Below are 20543 nucleotides of genomic sequence, written 5' to 3'. Positions count from 1 at the left end.
GGCTTCTCTGCTCCACGCCCTCCTCACTGAGAGATGCCTGAGCCGGGGCTGAGGGAAGAGACTGGGAGTGGGTGGAACTGGGACACACGAGCTGGGTGTTCAGTCTGTGATGTCAGCCGTGTGGGACAGAGCTGGGCACAGAGAGATGAGAACTGGGCTCTTCTCCTTAATGTTTCTGCTTTGAGCCTGCAGATACCGGTGACAGACCTGACCTCTGTCACCACACGCAGGGATATTTGGTGGCTGTGGGCTAAAGAGCCTACATTATTCTTGCAAATTTCTTCCTCTCCTTTCTCTCTAGACTAGAAATCAAGTGATCTTGACTTTTAGAGGAAATTGTGTTTTTAATGTAACTACTATAATATCCACGGGAATTTCATTTTGTTTAAACATTTGTGTGTGTGCAATTATAATAAAATCATGTCTACATGATTTTAAAAGTCTTCAGAAATAAAACAGCTTCGTAATAGCATGGTGTTGATGTAACCACTACTGTCATTATGTCTATTTTTCCCATTCCTAATTTCACTTTGTATATATGTATTTATATTGCATATGCTGGTAATATTTAATGGTGCCAAATTCTCAAATCTCAAATTACTTCATTTTAGATAAGTCATTTTTATGTTTAAATTCTTTAAAGGTAACAGAAGAAGATTCCAGGTTAGTGTAAGGTCCAATTCAGCAGTTATGTCAAGAGAGTCTTAAGTGACCCCCTGTTGCTAGACATTCAGGTTAGCACCAACCCTTACTACACATAACCCTGTGGTGCATATATTTTTTCATAGTAAATATGTGACTTACTTTTAATTATTTTCCTGGAGTGGATTTCTGGCAGCGAAATTGCTCAGTCAGAAAGTACAAAAGTAATATCTAATGCCCTCGACACACAAATTCCATTGCTTGCCACAACTGGCTGAAAGGGAGATTCTGAACCCCAGTCATCAGGAAAATCAGACATTTAATACACAACTGCTGTGTGTCATTCAACTTGGGACTTTATGAGCAAATGTGCTCTACTGCAAACTTCCTTCAGTGGTTACCCCATTATACTGAAGAAGTCACTGAGCTGGCTTTGAGCCAGGTCCTGTCTTCCCAAAGCCTGCCCTCCATGCTGGAGCCATCTTTACTATTCACTGCAGCCCTGTTCGGAAGATTCCCTTTCTTCCAGGTGGACTCCTGTTGGCAGTAACCGGAGGTCAATGGACAGAAAGGGTGGAAAGGCCAGGAGTAAGACAGTTGTTTTGGGAGCCTCTGCTCTTTCCCAGCACACAAAACCCTCTGACTCATGTGGGTGGGATGCACTGAGGGCAAATAGAAGAAGATGGAGGGATTCGAGGGGAGAAAAGGGAGACTCACACTGGTTTTCTTCTCCGGCTCATTTTTTTCTTCATCCAAGCAACATTTCCCATTCCCATTTATCCGGCAGCAAGATGAACTCTGTAGAAGACAACATTAATGGTTAAATCAGAGAGTCATAGAGTTGTATGAATCCAGAGGTAAGGATGGTTATGATGATGGGATGGTATGCTTGCAATGTGTGTCCTTCCAGAATGCATACTTAAGAGCCACTGTGATTGTGTTAGAAGGAGTTTCCACTCAAGAATGGACTAATGCCACTACAGCTGGAGAAAATTCCTATTTAAAGGACAGTCTAGGTCCCCTAGCAGCCAGTCACTAGAAAGACTTCTTACCTCCAGGGATCCTCAGACTGAAAGGGCCAAGCACCTGTCTCCACCCCGCCTTATCACTTCCTCTTTCCACCTAGCAATATCACTTCCTGTTTCCTCCTCCCAAGTACTGGGATTAAAGGCATGTGCCTCCCAAGTACTTGGATTAAAGGCATGTGCCTCCCAAGTACAGGGATCAGAGGCATGAGCTCCCAAGTGCTGGGATTAAAGGTGTGTGCCACCACTGCCTGGCCTCTAGTGGCTAGCTCCGCTCTCTGATCTCCAGGAAATCTTTATTTGTTAGAGCACAAACAAAATATCACCACATTTGGCTCTCTTTTACCCTCAAATCTCTTCCACGATTTCAATGTCTTCTGCCAAGTTATAACACAGCAAGAGAGTCCTTGCTCAATGGAACCCCTGATCTTGACTGTATGAGCGTCTAGAACTGTGACCAATAGATTTCTGGTCATTAGAATTGATTGAGTGTGTGGTATTCTGGTACAGGAATATAAAATGGACTCAGACACAGAGGTGGTGGAAGTGGTAAACTGTGTAGGTTGTGGTCTAGGTTAGGTTGAGCGAACAGTCTGTGCTCAGCAAGACGTTTTGTGTTTTGTGGACATGTTATGTTCTAATTCTTTTAATCACGATTCCACTTCATGGACAAGAAAACAAGAGCTTAGGAAAGTTATGTAATTTATCAAATTATGTAGCTAGAGAATTGTGGAATCAGAATTTGAGGCTATGCATTCTGATATGAAGTTAGTTTACACTTGTTATGTTCTAATTATTAATAGTAACTGCAGTTTCCCGATTGTCTATCCTAGTCTAGGCTTATGCTCATTGCTTCCCATGTATTAAAACTTTTAGCTTTCAATGAACCTCTCCAGAGAGAAGGTGGGAGGCAGGTTGTCCAAAGGAGGAGTGGGAGACATAGAGGACCTGGAGCTTCTGAAATCAGAACAACATCGTCTGGGTTGTCACCAAGATGCAGGGATTCACTGACAACTCCTTCCTTTTGCTGAACCTCTGACCACTCCTGAATAGCCTTAGGATGGAGCCAATTGGCAGAGATCCTGCCATCAATAGGTTTAAATTTGCAGCCCACCAATCTGGCTCAGTGAGTGGACCAGCCTGGGGGTTAATAGGGCTGGAGATTGAGTGCTTTAAAAATGTTTTATTTATTTATTTTTGAGATGAGACAGGTCTTACTTTACAGCTTACACCATCCCTGAACTCACTATGTAGCCCAGACTGGTCTTGAATTTGCAATTATTCTGTCTTAGTCTACCTCCTGGGTGCTGGAATTGCAGATGTGTGCAACTGTACAGTTACAAGAACTTCTGGGGCTGTGAGATGGCTCACTGTATAGAGTCCTTTCTGAGTTCAAAACCCTGGAACTTGGGTAAGAGTAGAAAGAGAGAACCAAGGCCGGATGGTGGCGCACACCTTTAATCTCAGCACTTGGGAAGCAGAGCCAGGCAGATCTCTGTGAGTTCAAGACCAGTCTGGTCTACAGAGGGAGACCCAGCACAGGCACCAAAACTACACAGAGAAACCCTGTCTCGAAAAAACAAACAAACAAACAAACAAAAACAAAAGAAAGAGAGACCCAACTTAACAAGTTGCTCTCTGACCTCCACACGTGTGTGTTCACACACTGTATACATTTAAAACATACAAAACAAAACAATAACAACAACTTTGAACCAGAGAATTTATGAGCCTTTGGGTCGGTGAAGCACCCTGTGCTAGGAACATGATAGACCTCAAATCCACTGACTGGACGCCCTTTCTGGCTGTTGCCTGCTGTACTAGTTCATCTAGCTATTCACCTGTTCCCTTTATAACCGATTTTAAAGTAACCCAGCAAGAATAAGCAGTGTTTCCTGACTTATGGCAAATTATTGAAGCTGAGGAGGTAAGGTCCTAGGAACTCCTAATTTTTAGCTAGCGGATCAGAAATACCAAAGGCCCAGTCCGGCATTTGATGATAAGATGAAATCAGTCTTGTGAGCCCTTAACTCGTAGAGTGTGACACTAACTCTGAGTAGTTAGTGTCACACTACTAGGTTAAAGCAGAGAGTGCCCTGTGAGCATCTGGGGGGTTGGAAGACTGCTTGGTGTGGGAAGCCCTGCATGTCTGACATCAGGATTGCTCTAGGGGGCTGTGGGGAAGCATGTGGTGTCTGCTTCGGAGAGGTCTGCAGATGGCGAGGGCAGAGGGAGTCCCAGACTGATGCTTTGTGGATGTTGCAGATCTCACATTCAATTGAGTCCACCTAACGTGAATGATGGAGACGGCTTCTCCTCTCTTCCCCATCTCCCATCAGTATTAATCTCAGACGGAATCACAATCAGAGCAAAGAGGGGCATTCACTTGATGGAAACGCTTCACTTGGGCTATGTCTCAACCAAAAGTGCTGTGGAAGTGACAGTCTGAAAAACAGACTTTTATCAGTTTTTCTTCATCATGGAGCAAGATGTTAGAACGGCCTAATCCATTTTCACTAAGGATACGCCATTTCCAAACTTCACCTTCAGAGAAAGAGCTATTATGGTGCTACCTGTCTGTATTTCTGAAAAAAATACCCAGTTTCGCTTACTGAGATGGGCGAAAACAGAAAATCATTTTTCTTTAAAACACAGTATTGTACTTTCCTTGAAACCCATCTGGCGTGTGTGTCGGGGCGGTTAGGAAGGAGCCAGTGTGGGGGTGGGCATAACGGTGGCTCAGCAGCCATCAGTCATTTCACACTCACAGGGCTGAAACTTTTCATGCTCTCCACAATGGGTCTGTATCCAGTGCAGCGGCATAAATTACCTGGCGGAATGAAATACACGGTTTCAACTCCAAGGCCATTTCTCTGGGCTTGCTGTAGCTCTCTCATTCATACCGACTCTCTCTCTCTCTCTCTCTCTCTCTCTCTCTCTCTCTCTCTCTCTCTCTCTCTCTCTCTCTTTATATTACCTCCCTTGCCAATCATTTAAAAGGAATCTTTCTAGATTTCACACATATTATTAGGAGTTACTCGGGACCTATTTATGGGGTACACTCTCAAGAGAGGTACAGAACAGAAACTGGGTGAAAGGAAAGGACAGAAAATACCACTGTAAGGGACACAACTCACATGCCAGAGATGTACATAGCTTGTGAATATTCACTGCTTAGATCCAGATCATTTTCCAGGACACTTGTACAGAGTAAGTAAGCACAGGATCTCATTACAGAAATGAGCACTTCTAGTATAACCAAGATATGCCACCTTCTAGAGGGCGTTCCTCTAGATAAGACTTGAGTTCCTAAATCCAGGGTTCTTCCTTGTAACATGACCTATCACACCTGCAGGGGTTACTGGCTCTATCCGAACTGCCTTGTGGGATCTGGGACCCAGGAGCTGCTGTGGCGGGTGCAGCTGCTCTAGCCATGCTTCTCTGTCAGTCACTGACCCAGCTGGAGAATCTCACGTCTCCACCAGCATCCCACAATGGCGGCAGGATAACTTGTTAGCCCGCGAGCAGGGTGAAATTGCAGACCCTTGCAAGTTCTTGAGGCCCCAGTAGGTGGTGTTAATAATCTCATACTATCAGAGGGACTGACCCTGACACAGAGGGGTCATCTCACCTTGCCGGGTCTCTTTCGACCACTGGCTCTCACTGTTATCAGGTGAGATCATAGACTCTGAGACTATGATGGCATTTCTGTTCTGTTCTGCATTTTACACAACGTTTTCACAGACTCCTTCAAAACAACAATTGGCATCAGAAGTCCTTGTGATGCACTGTCCCCAAGGTTAAGGCCCACAGACAGGCACACTGCCTGCCATAGAGCAGGCAGTTGTTAATGCTTACAGAAGGACAAGGGACTGCATTAGAAAGAGAAATGACTCGAAACATACATAATTTTTACTCAAATGTATGAGGTAAGTAGAGGAGTCTCTGTCATTTTTCTAGAGAAAATAATAAGAAAAAAACAGTCCTGTAAACATAATTCAGACAAGGTGATAAAGGCGTGGGGTCTACATCAATTATCCAGGTTCAAAAGCAGACTCTTTCCCTGGCTAGGCTTAAGATCTTGGGCAGTAACTTTACTATTTTGCACCTCAAGTTCCTCTTTTGCATAATTGACATGTAGTACTTCTCGTGGAATGATATAGTGTACAAAAATTATTCCAGAAGTTAGCTGTTGTGGCAGTCTCTAGATGTAAGAGCACAGACTGAAGGCATACAGAGAATCACTTCAATTTTGGTGCAATGAGACTTTGGGGGTCTAGCAGGAACCTCTAAAGCCTGGAGAGATGAGACTCGATAAAACACGTGCAATATTACAGAATAAAAACTAACCAAGGCGGCAGGAACTAGGATCATCAAGTACGTACTTGAGTGGAAATCCAAGTTCTCCGAAGGAAGGATATCGAGACCATTAGGGTGACAACTTAATGAGAAATGCAGGCTGTGGGCTCTGTAGCACATCACAGGCCACGCTGCTTCCTGCAGGCAATTGTCCTGATTTACTGTTCCCTTTCCTAACTTGCTGTTTTAACCTGATTCTCTGATTCTTAGCTGCCTGTGACTTTTGAAATCTGCTTGTAGTCCCTCAGATTGCTGCAAAATGTCAAGACTCCTTTCCTGATGAACCCCGGCTTCCCCTTTGACTCAAGGCTCTGCCTGAAAATTTCCCTTCAGCACCCCCTGCAGCCCTTATTCGGAAACCCTTCATACCGCCAACACCTTCCTACTAGTTGGGGCGGCATCTGGCTGCTAGAGGGGATGGACAACCCAGGTCGCCTGACCCAATTCAAGGTATGGACAGAACCTTTTTTTGGAGAAGCTGTAACAGAGGAAGTCACCGCTGAGAAAGCATCCTGTAGTGACCCAAGTTTGGGAGGTTTCACCTCTGCTTAAAAGGGGGGTGGAGGGTAAAGGCTTTTTGAGGGTCATGAAAGTCAGAGAGACCAGTGTCGGTCAAGGCTGTCACGCTAACCACAAAGGCTGTGACACGACAATGGTAGGCATTGGGGACAGGGTCTCTGAAGGTGAAGAGTGCTCGATGTTCTTCCGGGCAGTAGTTGTGAAGAGGCAATTTCAAAGAGCACGGCACAGTGACAGAGCCCCCCGGCACCACCCCCATACTGGTCAGAAACCACAGATGGAAGCATTGGTACGGGAGCAGGGAAGCGCTCAGTTGTGGGCTTTAGAGGATGTAACTGGATGTGGCAAGAACTGAGGGAGGAGGGCTGTGATCAGGTTGCTTCCCGACCAGCCAAACCAGAAAGGAGAGAAGAAATGTTGAACATCATAAGGCAAGGCAGAGAACGAACGGCAAAGTGTGGTATAGAGCAGGGTCAGGTTGACTGGACCCGGGACTGAGACAGGTTGTGGAGAAAATACTGTCATCGTCATCAACAACACATCAAAAAGAGAACCAACAGAACAGAGTAACATTAAGAGACATCCAAGAGAGGGCACAGCTGCCTCCTTCTTTCAACTGCTCACGTCTCTCACAACGTTAAGAGATGCCCGAGAGAAGGCACAGCTGTCTTGTTCTTAAAATCACTCACATGTTTCTCACAACAGGAATACCTGGTAACTAAGCATTGGCTGGGCCTTGCTCCAAAAGCCTTGAAGTCCAAGATACATGGAGACTTTAAGAGAACTTGTAGCCTCTTTGAATTTGTTCAAGATGTCAGATGGATCAAGGGAATTATGTCTCATGGCAGGATGAGCTTGTGAAACTATGAGGGGCCGTCTTTGTGAGACATAATGTTCTAGAACATTGGAGACAGTCAACCCTTGGCCTGTTTTTTATTTATTTTTTTAAAGATGGGTATTAGGTGAGGTTGACTCTACTCTTGGCCAGTTCTCTGGATCTGTTCTGACAGGGGTTATTTGTGACAGAGTCTAAAAACAGTGTTGTCCAAGAGGAGACGAGGGACTTAGGAAAGCTAGCCTTCTCTTCTGGGATAAGAATTCTGGGGTGGATCTGCTTAATTCCACAGACATAGTGCGAGGAGATTTCCCAGGGCATTTGACAAGTTTGGGCTCCTCTGTATCGAGGACAGAAAATGTCAGTGCACGCAACACAATTAAACAGCAGTTCAGTGTTAATGATGTGGATTAATTTTCTCACAAAGCTCTGCTTGACTTATTCTATTCAGTCGTTTGGACCATGACTTGCATAAGGACAGAAGGCAATGTTGATCAGATTTGCAAAAACAGAGAAATTAAAAAGGGTCTTGACAGAAGGATATGCGCATATGAGACTTGAGGAGAATAAAATTTTCCAAGAGGACAAAGGAAGAGAAATTACCTTTGAGGTCTCAAGGCATTTCAATGGCATGCATGTTTATGAGTCACCACATTTTCCTCCTTGATTTCTTAGCATCTGTGACTTCATGAGCATCAGTTTTACTCCAGGAACAAGTGTGACAGCAGCCCCAGCCACAAACAAAAACAAGCCACAAGGTCGCTGCTCGTGTAGGCTAGCTCCAATCGCCTAATCGCAAGATCCCAGCGTCTTAATATTTCCAAACGCCATCTCAATAGCATTGAATTTACATCAGTGATGCCCAGACAGTGACTATTTCAGTAAGCATACGGCATGCCAATATGTAACACACTAAAGTCCCTTAGAGGATATGTTGCCAAGAATGTCATAGTTCCATGGGGAATGCACTTGACTTTCTTCTGGTTGCCTCAGTCTTCCCTCCTGCTCAATGGGGATGAATACTTTTCAGCACTGATGATGTGTAGCTCATAAAGATCAGTGTATAGACCTGTGTCACGTGCTTTGGCTTTCTGGGCATGGAGATGCTCCAGCATCCCTGCTACCTGCTGCCTCCTTATCCTACAATTTAAGAAGTCACCACTTACCGCCCAAGGTTTCTGTTAACTGTTCTGTGGAGGGTTCCGGATGGTTCCTCAGGAGAGCATAGATGCTCATCACCATGCCTGGAGTGCAGAACCCGCACTGGGTACCATGGCCTTTGGCAATCCTTTCCTAAAAATGAAGAGCAGGAATATTCCAGGCTGAGAATTTTAGTTCTCAGAAACGAAACAGGTGCAGCTCTGTTGCAGAGTGTAAGAGCCAAAGTCAACCTGTAAGCCCCACTTGCCCGAGGGCCAGGTAACTTCCTGGAATGCCAGGAATTGTAGTTTTTGGAAAATAACAAAGCCACATGGGAAATACAGTATCCTTATGGTTTTGCCCTTAAGAAGCCCTATAACACGTGTCTTGTGGCCATTCACTGGGAACCAGGGGTGGGCCTGGCCAGAGTCCATCCTGGTCAGTATTTAATTAAAGTTTGCTTCAAATATGGCTCAGAGTTGTGGAGCTGGTTTTTCTGTTGTGAGTCTCGGGACTAACAGTAGGAACCATGAATGCTGCAATTGTTCATATTTACAGAGCCAGGGGAGGTTTTTTGGGGAAGGTCCCATTGAAGTGTCTGGAAGGGAAGTTCTCCATGTTAACCCAGTGTCTTCCATCAAGACCACTTTTATTTCAGTACTCCCTCATTCTGCTACCACACAGGCAACCCTTCTACCCTCAGTCATACCAAATAATTTAAACTGGAGATTTGTTGTCAAGGACTACCTCCACGAAGGGAAATCCACTTTTTCTACCTCTTGCCTTTTGGGTTAACTTTAGTAATTTTCTGTGGATATCGCTCTCTATGCTGTGATTGTGTGTTGCTCTGATTGGTTAATAAATAAAATGCTGATTGGCCAGTAGCCAGGCAGGAAGTATAGGTGGGACAAGCAGAGAAGAGAATTCTGGGAAGAGCCAGACACAGAGGAAGCAAGATGTGAAGGCAGAACTGAGAAAAGGTACCAAGCCACATGGCTAAACACAAATAAGAATTATGGGTTAATTTAAGTGTAAGAGCTAGTCAATCAATAGTTAGCCTGAGTTAATGGCCGAGCAGTTTTAATTAATATCAGCCTCTGTGTGTTTATTTGGGTCCAAGCGGCTGCAGGACTGGCGGGTGAGAGAGATTTGTCCTGACCGTGGGACACAGGAAAACTTCAGCTACAGTAATTACCTGAAGTTTTGTTCACATTTGGATAGTTTTACTAAGAAATATTTACTGCATGAATGGAAAGATTCTATAAGTACTTGGCCTGGAGACTGACTGATACACTCAGTTGTGTGCCTCTGATGGGAGGGGTTCCTTAGAGGCAGGAGGACAAGCAGGCCTGTGATTTGGTAGTCTGCCAACCATCTCTTGAAAAAGCAATGAACTCATGTGTGTGTGTGTGTGTGTGTGTGTGTGTGTGTGTGTGTGTGTGTGTATGTATAGACACATGTGTGTGTGAAGGACGGATGTTAATGGTAAGGGTCATCCTCGTTGTCTACCACTTTATTGTCTGGGTTAGTGTTTCTCACTGAAACCAGACCTCATGAATTCAACTAGAGCATTTGGCCCAGCAAGCCCCAGGAATCTTCCTGTCTCCGCCTCCCTAGTGCTGGGACCGGAGGCGAGTGCCATTGGACTCCTTTTATATGAGTACTGGGGCTAGCACACAGGTCCTCATGCTGTAGGCAGGCACTTTATTGGTTAAACCATCTTCCCAGCCCTGCTGATAGTCTTTATGGAATATATTTTTTTTGTGTGTATGTGCCATGGAAAGGTATTTTTCAGGCTAAGGTGAAAATCCTTGTTCTGGAAGAGCTTATGACTTAATTTTGGGGCTACTTAGCACACACAACCTTCATAGGAGACTCTCACAGCATAAGTGCTAAGTGCAAATATGTAGGCCACAAAATTAGTTTTTCTGACTAGAATCAGCAACATGGCTATTTACCCAACCAAAGAGAATACACATCCCAGTTTTTCTCATTTTCTTGTCTAAACCAAGATACATGGGAGTTGTCTCCTTCATAGTCTTTGTGATAAAACCAAAGCATTCCCAGAAAGTGGTGGGGCCGCTGAGACTGTGAGGCAACAGAAGGCATCCAGTCTACCGGCCGCTTTCTCCAGGCTCTCCTCCCCCGTCAGTCTACCGGCCACTTTCTCCAGGCTCTCCTCCGCCCTCAGTCTACCGGCCACTTTCTCCAGGCTCTCCTCCCCCCTCAGTCTACCGGCCACTTTCCCCAGGCTCTCCTCCCCACCCAGTCTACCGGCCACTTTCTCCAGGCTCCCCACCCAGTCTACCAGCCACTTTCTCTAGCCTCTCCTCCCCACTTTTACAGAAGCCAAATAAACTTCAAGTGGCGACAAAGAAAGCCTCGAAAGGATTTCGAGGGATTCAGGGGAAAAATGCTGTCTTTTTCTATAAAGGGAACAGAGCCCTTCACTTACTGTCTTTGTCCTCTAAAACCATAAGCCAAGGTCTGGACAACTAAAGAAGTCACCTAAACCTGTGTTCTGGTGTCATTTCTGTCACTATGACAACCACCTAACCCCAAGCAGCTTTTGGGGGACAAAAGATTTATCTGGACTACAATTCCAGGTCACAGTCTATCAGTGAGTGAAGTCAAATCAGAACTTGAAGGCAGGTCTACTTGCTAGTCCATGTAGCCTTACCTCCGACCAGGGAACTCAATTCTAAACCAAAGAAGTGTGATAAGAACTATGGAGGGTGCTGCTAGATGGCTGTCAGGCAGGCATGTGCTTAGCCAGCTTTCCTATACAGAACCACCTGCCTAAGGAATGGGGCCGCCCACTGTGGGCCGGGCCTTCCTCCATCAATTCACAATGGAGACCATCCCCTTCAGACACACCCACAGACTAACCTGATCTAGACGGCTCCTCAGTTGAGGTTCTCTTCCCAGACAACTCTAGTTTGTGTCAGGTTGAGGGTTAATGATAAGTAGGACAACTTGTTAAATCTTAAACTTGTTAGAGCAAGCTCTTACCTGGACGGGGTGAATCCTGGTCTTGGTGCTTCCTATGCCTTCAACTGTGGTGACAGCAGCCCCATAGAGAGAGCAGACGGGAACCAGGCAGGCAGCAACAGAGAAATGACTTCAAAGTTTATGCAGCGACGTCAAAAAGAATTCATAGAAACAACAGTGGCATTAGAAAAAAAAAAGATGCATTTACAGGATTATAATTACTTTGACAGGAACATAATTGAGTGCATGTTAAAATTAAATCATCAAATAAATGATTTTGAATTTAACTATGTCTGCCTAAAAATAAATATTATAATTAAGACAGTCATTATCTCCTCCAAATTCTCTTGTTAAAAACAGGAGTTCAAATGGTCTTGCTGGATGCGCCCATTTCATCCCATCAGCTGTAGAAGATAGTTAAATACGGAGCTGTTTCTCTTCTGAGTGGTATCAGTTGTGTGTGGTTTTAGAAAAAGCCTGAAAGGCTTGGGACGAAATTAAGTGAGGTGACCTGTGAGGTAGTAGTTCCACCAGAGTCTCCGACCCATGAATACAAGTATTCCCCTGGGCATGGGGAAAGAGTAACTTCACAGGTAGAAGGAAGCAGGCTTTCACAGCTCTCTTGGGGTGGCACTTATTCAAAGGATCTTGGCTTTACAGACCAATGGACTTGGGGGGCTCATGATCTAATACTCACTGGTTCTATGGCTGTGGTGAGAATACAAATTCCCTCAGAACCCGAGTTTCCATCGTTTGTAAAACGCCAGCGTTGCTAGGACTCGGGCTACTCTGTGCCACATTCTTCAAATAGTAACTTACAAGTTGTGTATTTTAGTTCCAGCTCATGAAACTGAGGTTGTCTCAGATTCCTTTCTGGAGTGAAATACAGTCCACAGTGTGCCAGGAATAAATCCCACAGGGAGCCGGTCTGGGGTAGGGGAAAGGTACCTGATCTTTTTGGAGATGGGGTCATATCTTGAGACCATCACTGTGCAGGCCCCACAGCCACCTCCTCCACAGCCGTACTTTGTCCCTGTGAGTCGGACTGGAAGGGTTAGGGTTAAGGAAGAAAGAGGAACTGGAGCTTTCAGTTCTTACCATAAAAAATTTCACAAATGGCAAGAATGGCATCAGGATGAGTATATACCCTTTCTTTTCCTGTTGCTATGATAAAAAACTCTGACCAAAAAAATAGTTTGTTCTGACTCACAGTTCAAGGTACAGTCCACCATGTGGGGTGGTCGGGGCACCAGAAACTGAAGAAGACACCGATGTTGCATCCACAGGCAAGAAGCAGATCCTGAATGCAGGCAGGCGTCAGTAATCAGTTTGTTTCCTCCACTTTACAGTCCAGGATCCCCCCGCCAGAGAATGGTCCCACCCACAATCAAGACAGGTCTTCCCGTATCGACTCATAAGATAACCTTCCACAGGCATGCCCAGAGGACACCTCTCAGGTGATTCTAGATTCTGTCTGGGTGACAATGAACACTTACTGTCACAGTACAGGCCTCCGTGAAGTACCCCACTCATCTGAAAAATGATGGGTGCTCAGTGTAAGTCAGTCAGAATGTGGCATCTCATGAGACAGCACTTGCTGCCAAGCAGGGAGGTAGCTAGACCCATGGACCTCCAGAACAGCAAGGGAGATCCCCCTCGCCTCCAGCACTCTGAAGTCCTGGTCCTTCCTATTTAGAAAGACTCCGACTTTGGTTTCACATCAGTGTTTTCCCTTTACTTACATGAAGTCAGGAGGGGAAGGCAACTGAAGAGCATCCCAACCCTGGAGGATGGAGCATCCCCAGTTAACTGCAACTGAAAAGCATCCCAACCCTGGAGGATGGAGCATCCCCAGTTAACTGCAACTGAAAAGCATCCCAATCCTGGAGGATGGAGCATCCCCAGTTAACTGCAACTGAAAAGCATCCCAACCCTGGAGGATGGAGCATCCCCAGTTAACTGCAATTGAAAAGCATCCCAACCCTGGAGGATGGAGCATCCCCAGTTCACTGGAGACTCCACAACACAACCTCTATTGGTCAAGGAAACAGAAAGGTAGGAAAGAAAAACTAAAACCAAAAACACAATAAAAGTTGGTGTGCTTGTCCTAAAAAGAGGGCCGAGAAATTGAGAGTTACCTGACAGAAAGCTCTTTAAGCTTTCAGTTCATTCTTGAGTTGACAGCAGGGAGGGCAGAGGGTTGTAACTCTTCGTAGACACAGGTGTTAGCTAGTTAGAAATCCGCAAGTCTCTCACAGTCCTTGACGATGCTATGCAGGCTACTTGGGGACAATTGTCATCAGTATTTTTATTCAGCTATCTACAACACTATTGGCTGACCAGGCAGGATGTGTCCACTAGTACAGCAGTGGCTAGTCTGTTATTGGGGTAACCAACGACTCTGCTTGGATTTGAATGGCCCACTGTCAAAAGCTTGTGACTGGGGAGGTCATAGGCTGAAGTAGGGGGAAGTAAATGTTGCTGTTTTGTTAAATGGACTTGGTACACTTGTCAAACAGCCTTCTAAATAATTTTACTCATGCCCATAGATTAGTACTGCTGTCTGATTTGGTCCAAAATGGCTCTTTTTTTTTTTCTTTTTCCAGTGGGCAGCAGCAACTGCAGAGACTCATAGTTGGTCAAAGTTATGAAAAGAAGTGACTGTTGGATGCTCAGCCATAGGTAGGACATCTATATCACCCTCTCTAAGATTTAGGGAACATGGTGGAAGAGGCTGTCTTCTGGGTATGATATGGCCGTTGAACTCTTGAACTCAGAGAGCATCTGTGACCACCTGCACAAGAGTGGTACCATCAATAGTCTATAATCGGGGCTGGGATGTCTCATGCAGCATCACACCTCTGAGGATTTATAGACAGTTAACGGTTGACAGGAGAGGAAGAGATGTTTTCTTCAGGGGTGAAGCCACTGGTTCAGGTGTCCATGTTCTGGTAGATAACCTGTACCCATGGTCCTGAAAGCAAACCTTGTGGAGCTCACTGAGTCATAGAAAAGAAAATATACATACAAAAGCAGTAGAGGAGGAAGCTGGGGAGAGGAAGGAGGTCATCAAGAGTGAGGGGCATGGGGCAGGGTAACGGGGTGACTCAAAGGACAGTATATGTGTACGAAAACATCACGGGAGGCCCATTATTACGTATAGGGACACAATGCCGGTAAAAGCGACGACAGAAGAAATGAGCATGCTTCAGGGTCGTCAAGGAAGGATCGGGACCCAGTCACTACAGTCCTGCTGACGCGGCAGTTCTTCAGGAAGGGGAAATGTCCCAATTGCCCCACCTTTATCGCCCTTAAGATTTAAGATACCGCGTGAGAAGAGAACTGGAGTTCGGGTGAAGGTCAGGCAGGTGGATGGAGCAGGCTTTTCCTGAATCCTGCACGGGCTGCTACTTCCTCCCGGGGAAGTGGGGCCTCTTTCTTCTTCACTTTGTTGTTTTCAGAACAGAGTCTCAGGTAACACTGGACGTCTGATCCTCCTGCCTCCACCTCCTGAGCGCAGGGGTTATGGGCAGGTACTGCCACACCTGGTTTATGTGTGTGTGGTGCTGGGCCCGAACCCAAGGATTTGTGCATGGTAGGTGTGTACCATACCAACTGAGCTCCATCCCCAGGCTAAGCCAGGCAAACATTTTATAGATTTTTTTTTCATTTTCTCTTTAATTATTTTTAACCTACTCTGTTATGTGATTTTTGGTAAATAAATAAATCTGTATATCTATATTGTAGCTCTGACCCCATGTGGAGACACGATTTTTATGAACTACCAGGGAGACTATATGATTATTATGTAGCTTTCTGATAAAGAGCAAAGACATATCTCCTTCAGTACTTACTCCAAATGGGCCTGTCAATCACCTGGACTGGGAAATGCTCCTCAAAAACTGCTCCAGAGACACGAGGATGAGAATATAACAACCCACTTAAACATGCATATTGGCACAGTGGTCCTTTTGGCCACTTTCCACCCTCACCCTTGAAAGTGCTTCCCTCTACAGTGGTCCTTTTGGCCACTGACCACTCACTCCCGGAGTGTCCTGTCAGCCTACAATACATTCGCCTGGCTCCTACATTGTGTTCTGTGTCTCCCGAATCACAGGACTGAGGAGTCAATGGGTAAAAACATCACATCTAGCTAGTTATGTGGGCGTGAAATATTGAAGTGGAGAGAACACACACACAAAGGCACATGCTCACATACACACACATACACCCATGTACATGCATGCACATACACATACACACATGAATGTATGCACACATGCACATATCCACACACATGCACACTTACATATACATTCATGCATACACACACACATGCACACGCATACAATACAGATTATACACAGAGAAATTTTGAAGAATATGGATTTATCTAGTCCTGCTTCCAAGGACACAAAACTATTTTGAAAAACCTCCTAACTGGATAGTCTGCCTTCTAGAGGAGGATTTGACTGGTTCCCAAACTCTAATCTCTAGGTGACCACAGGTGCCTCATCCTATCTTGGTCCAGTTTAGAAACCTTCACAGCTCTGCCTGTCCCCAGGCAATGAACAGGAACATCCAAGGAGAAACCCTGACAGACTTTAATGCTGTTTGCTGTGAGCTTGTGACCAAATGAGGAGTGTGTGTGTGTGTGTGTGTGTTCACATGCACATGCAAGCATGCCTCGGTATGGATATCGAGGTCAGAGGAGAACGTCAGCTGTGAGCCCTCTACCTTGTCTTGAAACAGTGTCTTGCTCCCTGCAGTACTGCTAACCCCAGGCTAGCCCAGGAATGTCCCGAGACTCTACTCTCTTCATTCCCCACCTGGCCATAAGAACACCAGATGATGGGCACTACCATGCCAGGCTTTGTGTGATTTCTGGGGACCCAAACCCCGGCCCCCACACTTGTGCGGTTAGCGCTTTCCCTACTGAGCCCCTTTCCTGCTTCTGAACGTCACATTTTAACCACCGTCCCCAGGGGATCCTTAGACTTGCATACACTCGGAACCATTTACATGGCAAGCAGCTTCGCTATTCCTACACACAAGCAAAACATTCTCCGTGAAATGTGGTGGAAACAGTTCTGTAAATGCAAGAGAGACCACAGTTCCCAGAGTTGGAAATTTCGTTCTGTTTTCACAAACAAGCAAAAGGATACTGACTTTTCTCAGATAAAACAACAGATTAACTTCAGGGTCTGCATTCCTCTCGATGACCTGGACAGGGGACATGATTATATAAGTAGAGGCAGTTTCCATTTTGATCTCTAAACAGTAAGAATGCTTTAGAACAGGTTTGCTGATCTTATTTGCCTGACTTGATTAAACCTCACTCTTTGCAGTGACAAAAATCAGACGCCGCTGTATGATACTTGGTCAGACTTTGACAAGTAAATGTTTGGCTTTGTTTCGGAGGAGGAGCAACAAGTCTTTGAATTCTAGCACAGTATGGGGTCAAGAAAATAATAAAAAAGACAGAAAAAATTGAAGGACCAAGTATTTTAAAAATTCTTGCATTCCTACAGTATAATAAAAGATAAAGAATTAAATTGAGGGTTATAATTCTTATCACCACCTACTAAGCATGCTTTTTGGTCTGTGTGCACCATCCAGCTTTGAGAAGTTAAGTAAGCAGGAGTCTGGCAGTGGTAGACAAAATGCATTCCTTTGGCAGTTGCAGGAAAGCTATGCAAATCTCCAGCCCCTCCCCTTGGCATCAGTGTTCTAGAAGAATGGCCATCTCCCCAGGAGGCGGTCACAGAGCCAGGGAAAGGAGCCCAGAGATGAAAGCCAAGGTCTCTCCCATATTTGTTAGCCAAGTGACCTTGGGCATGCTGCGCAACCACCCTGAACCTTCACAGAGCAACGGAGCACAGAGCACAGGGCACAGAGCAGCCCACAGCACACACAGTCCACAGCACACACACAGTCCACAGCACACACACAGCCCACAGCACACATACAGCACACAGCACACACAGCATACACACAGCACACACACAGCACACAGCACACACACAGCCCACAGCACACACACAACACACAGCACACACACAGCACACAGCACACACACAGCCCACAGCATACATACAGCACACAGCACACACAGCATACACACAGCACACACACAGCCCACAGCACACATACAGCACATAGCACACACACAGCCCACAGCACACACACAGCACACAGCACACACACAGCACACAGCACACAGCACACACACAGCCCACAGCACACAGTACACAATACCATAAGCCCAGTTTAAACTTTGACTGCCCTCTCTCTGTGCCAATAGTGCTGAGAACAAGGGTGTTGGGTTTCGCATCACACACAATTGTCAAGGACATCCAGCATATATGCAAAGGGTGTATTGCCGTCATTTATGTCTTGTCTAGGTCTCAAGAGATCAGGGTAGAGGGACGAGAGGACACTTCAGCTTGTTCTCCTCAGCGAGTTAAGACCCCTCATTTGTTCATTCGCTCACTCATTATTTACTTTTGAGACAGTTTCATCACGTAGTCCCTTCATGTCCTGAAACTTACTTTGCAGACCAAGGTAGCCTCAAAGCTCCTGCTCTTCTGGGATAACAGGCATGAATCCAATCTTAAAGGTGTAAGGTGTTAACATTCAGACTAACAGTTCACTTCTGGCTTTCCAGTATGTTTTCTCCTCCATTCGTATTGACTGAAGGTTTTATAATTATTTGCAAGTGACCTGAAAACCTTGGACTCTGGGTGTGTGTGTGTGTGTGTGTGTGTGTGTGTGTGTGTGTGTGTGTGTGTATGTGTGTGTGTGTGTATGTGTGTGTGTATGTATGTGTGTGTGTATGTGTGTGTGTGTGTGCACATACATGTGAAAGCACTGCTTGGGTGGCATAGAAGTTTGAGCTGGAGCTGGAAAAGGAGGTGTAGAGGAAGAAAGAGGGGCTCCTGTTGCAGAAAGGGAAGCACCCAGTGAAAGCCAATGCCTAATGCTTAGGTACGTTCAAACGTGGTGAGGTTTGGTCTGGAGACACCTAACTGGACACTTTCCCTCTGCTAGCCCCAACACATTCCACACATGTTGTCGGTTCTCTCTCTCTCTTCCTCCCTCCCTTCTCCCCCAGGAAGCATGGCAGATCGCTAGATCTAGCACCTCTCCCCACACACACCCTCCACCCAAAACCTTCACTTTGGCAAAGTTGGTAACAGATGGCTTCTACCAGCGTTTCTTATGGGCAGCTGTTAGTTACAGGGTAGAGCACTTACTTTTTTTCCATTCACAAAGAAAACGAGTTCATCTGACTCCTTAGCACGAGACATGACTTGATGACCGTCGCCCGTGTTCTATGCCGTTGTGTCTAAAGCTCCTGTGCCTGAGACCCGTCTCTCTGGGAAGAACTGTTGTGCTCTGAGGAGGACAAGAGCCCCACAGGATCTGGGCTTTGTGTGCTCTGTGGCTTTGTCTGTGGACTCCTCCCACCCAGCCCTGCCCCATCACAGCTCCCCACCTTCTTCACTGCTCTCCTCTGAGTTCTTCCACTTTCCTCTTTTCCTTAAACCACCCTGGAAGCCCCTTCCTGGCGAAGCGCATGCTCAGTACACACTTCTCCCTGCCCCAGGGGTAAGCCGCTGGAGGGCCTTTTCCAACCAGAGCTTACTGCAGTCGGTGAGGAGGAAGAGATGCCAGCACGCGGCGGCTCCCACGGCTCTCAGATCAGTGTCTGGGCACTAAGTGTCCTTGTTTGCTGATTTTGTCTTTACACTGCGAAAAGAATGCTTTAAGGAATGGCACAAGTGTGAAAAGCCAAAAAAAGCAAAATTTCTCCCTGCCAACATTTTACAGCCAGATTCTTGGGGTCTGCCGAAGTTTTTAGAAAGAACTTGTGAGTACATATAAATGTCTACATGCATTATTTTTGTTAGGTTGTTAACAATATTTTTGTTAATTTCTAAAAGGTGAAATTAAACTGTTCACATGACTTCAAAAGTTGCTTTATTCCCCCTCAAGTTACCCTGGCTCCCTGTGCCTCAGTGGTTTTACCTGTGAGTTGGGCAAAATAATAGCATCTTGTTCAGGTTGTTGTAGGGATCCAAGGAGCCAAGGCAGGGAAAGTCCTGAAATCAGCAGCTGCCAGGGGAAGCACGCAGTGAATGTTGTCACCAAACATGCTCGGCAGTCACCTGTGGATTTACACTGTGAGCTGGTTTCAGATTAATAGTTGTGAATATGCTGCAGGGCTGGAGAGGGCTCAGCTGCATTGTTGGGCAGCACTCAATCTCCTGCAACTCCAGTCCCGCGGTATCTGACACATCTGGTCTCTTTGGGCACCAGCACACACACACACACACACACACACACACACACACACACACACACACACACGCGCGCGCGCGCGCGCACACGATATTAAAAATATGCTGTAGTGGGAATTGAGCTTGATTTTTGCATAGTTAGAGGCAGCCTGTCCAAGTACCTGCCACCCTCCTTCCTCTCTCTCCTCTTTATTTTTATTTTATTTTATTTTTGGTTTTTTATTTATTTATTTATTTTATTATTTTTTTTTATTATTTTTGGTTTTTTGAGACAGGGTTTCTCTATGTAACAGCCCGGGCTGTCCTGGAACTGGATTTGTAGACCAGGCTGGCCTAGAACTCACAAAGATCCTCCTCAGTGCTGGGATTCAAGGTGTGTGCCACCATTGCCTGGTCGTCCTTCCTTTCATTTTGAGCAAGGTTTTTTTGTTTTTGTTGTTGTTTTTGTTTGTTGTTCGTTTGTTTCTGGTTTTATTCTTGTTAGTTTTTATTTTAAATTAGGACACAGAGTAAGGGTTTCCTTATGGCATTTCATGCCTGCTTTGGTCGACCCGTCCCTCATCTGTGTAACGGTGTTCTCTCTTGGAGTCCCTTGCATCATCTGATTTCCGCACACATGTAGTTGTGTGGAAGTGTGTGGGTCCTGAAGCCAGAGAAGGAACCACAACAGGAGAAAACAGTTTTAAAGAAGGGGTTTGGTGGGGGTTACTGGAATAAGTCATGTGGTAG

At 45.7% G+C, this 20543-nt stretch overlaps 1 protein-coding gene across 2 annotated transcripts in view; it reads right to left on the bottom strand.

Annotated features, from left to right (window-relative positions):
• Positions 1–19017, bottom strand: part of LOC128117541 (aldehyde oxidase 3) — a 91821-nt gene extending 72804 nt beyond the window's left edge. For both annotated transcript variants that reach the window (XM_052749506.1, XM_052749507.1), the window contains exons 1-7: positions 18768–19017; positions 16677–16734; positions 12460–12556; positions 11533–11641; positions 8547–8673; positions 4436–4497; positions 1360–1440 (exon numbers count right to left, since the gene is read on the bottom strand). In XM_052749506.1, the coding sequence (XP_052605466.1) occupies positions 1360–1440; positions 4436–4497; positions 8547–8673; positions 11533–11641; positions 12460–12556; positions 16677–16734; positions 18768–18821 (588 nt within the window). In that variant the 5' untranslated portion in view covers positions 18822–19017. The remainder of the gene's footprint in view (positions 1–1359; positions 1441–4435; positions 4498–8546; positions 8674–11532; positions 11642–12459; positions 12557–16676; positions 16735–18767) is intronic.
• Positions 19018–20543: the final 1526 nt, after the last annotated feature.

The sequence above is a fragment of the Peromyscus californicus genome, unplaced genomic scaffold (genome assembly GCF_007827085.1).
Source record: "Peromyscus californicus insignis strain IS unplaced genomic scaffold, ASM782708v3 Scaffold_21__1_contigs__length_65335640, whole genome shotgun sequence".
Classification (NCBI taxonomy): Eukaryota; Metazoa; Chordata; class Mammalia; order Rodentia; family Cricetidae; genus Peromyscus; species Peromyscus californicus.
The sequence above is the reverse complement of the archived record's forward strand: the minus strand, read 5'-3'. Positions and strand labels throughout refer to the sequence as shown.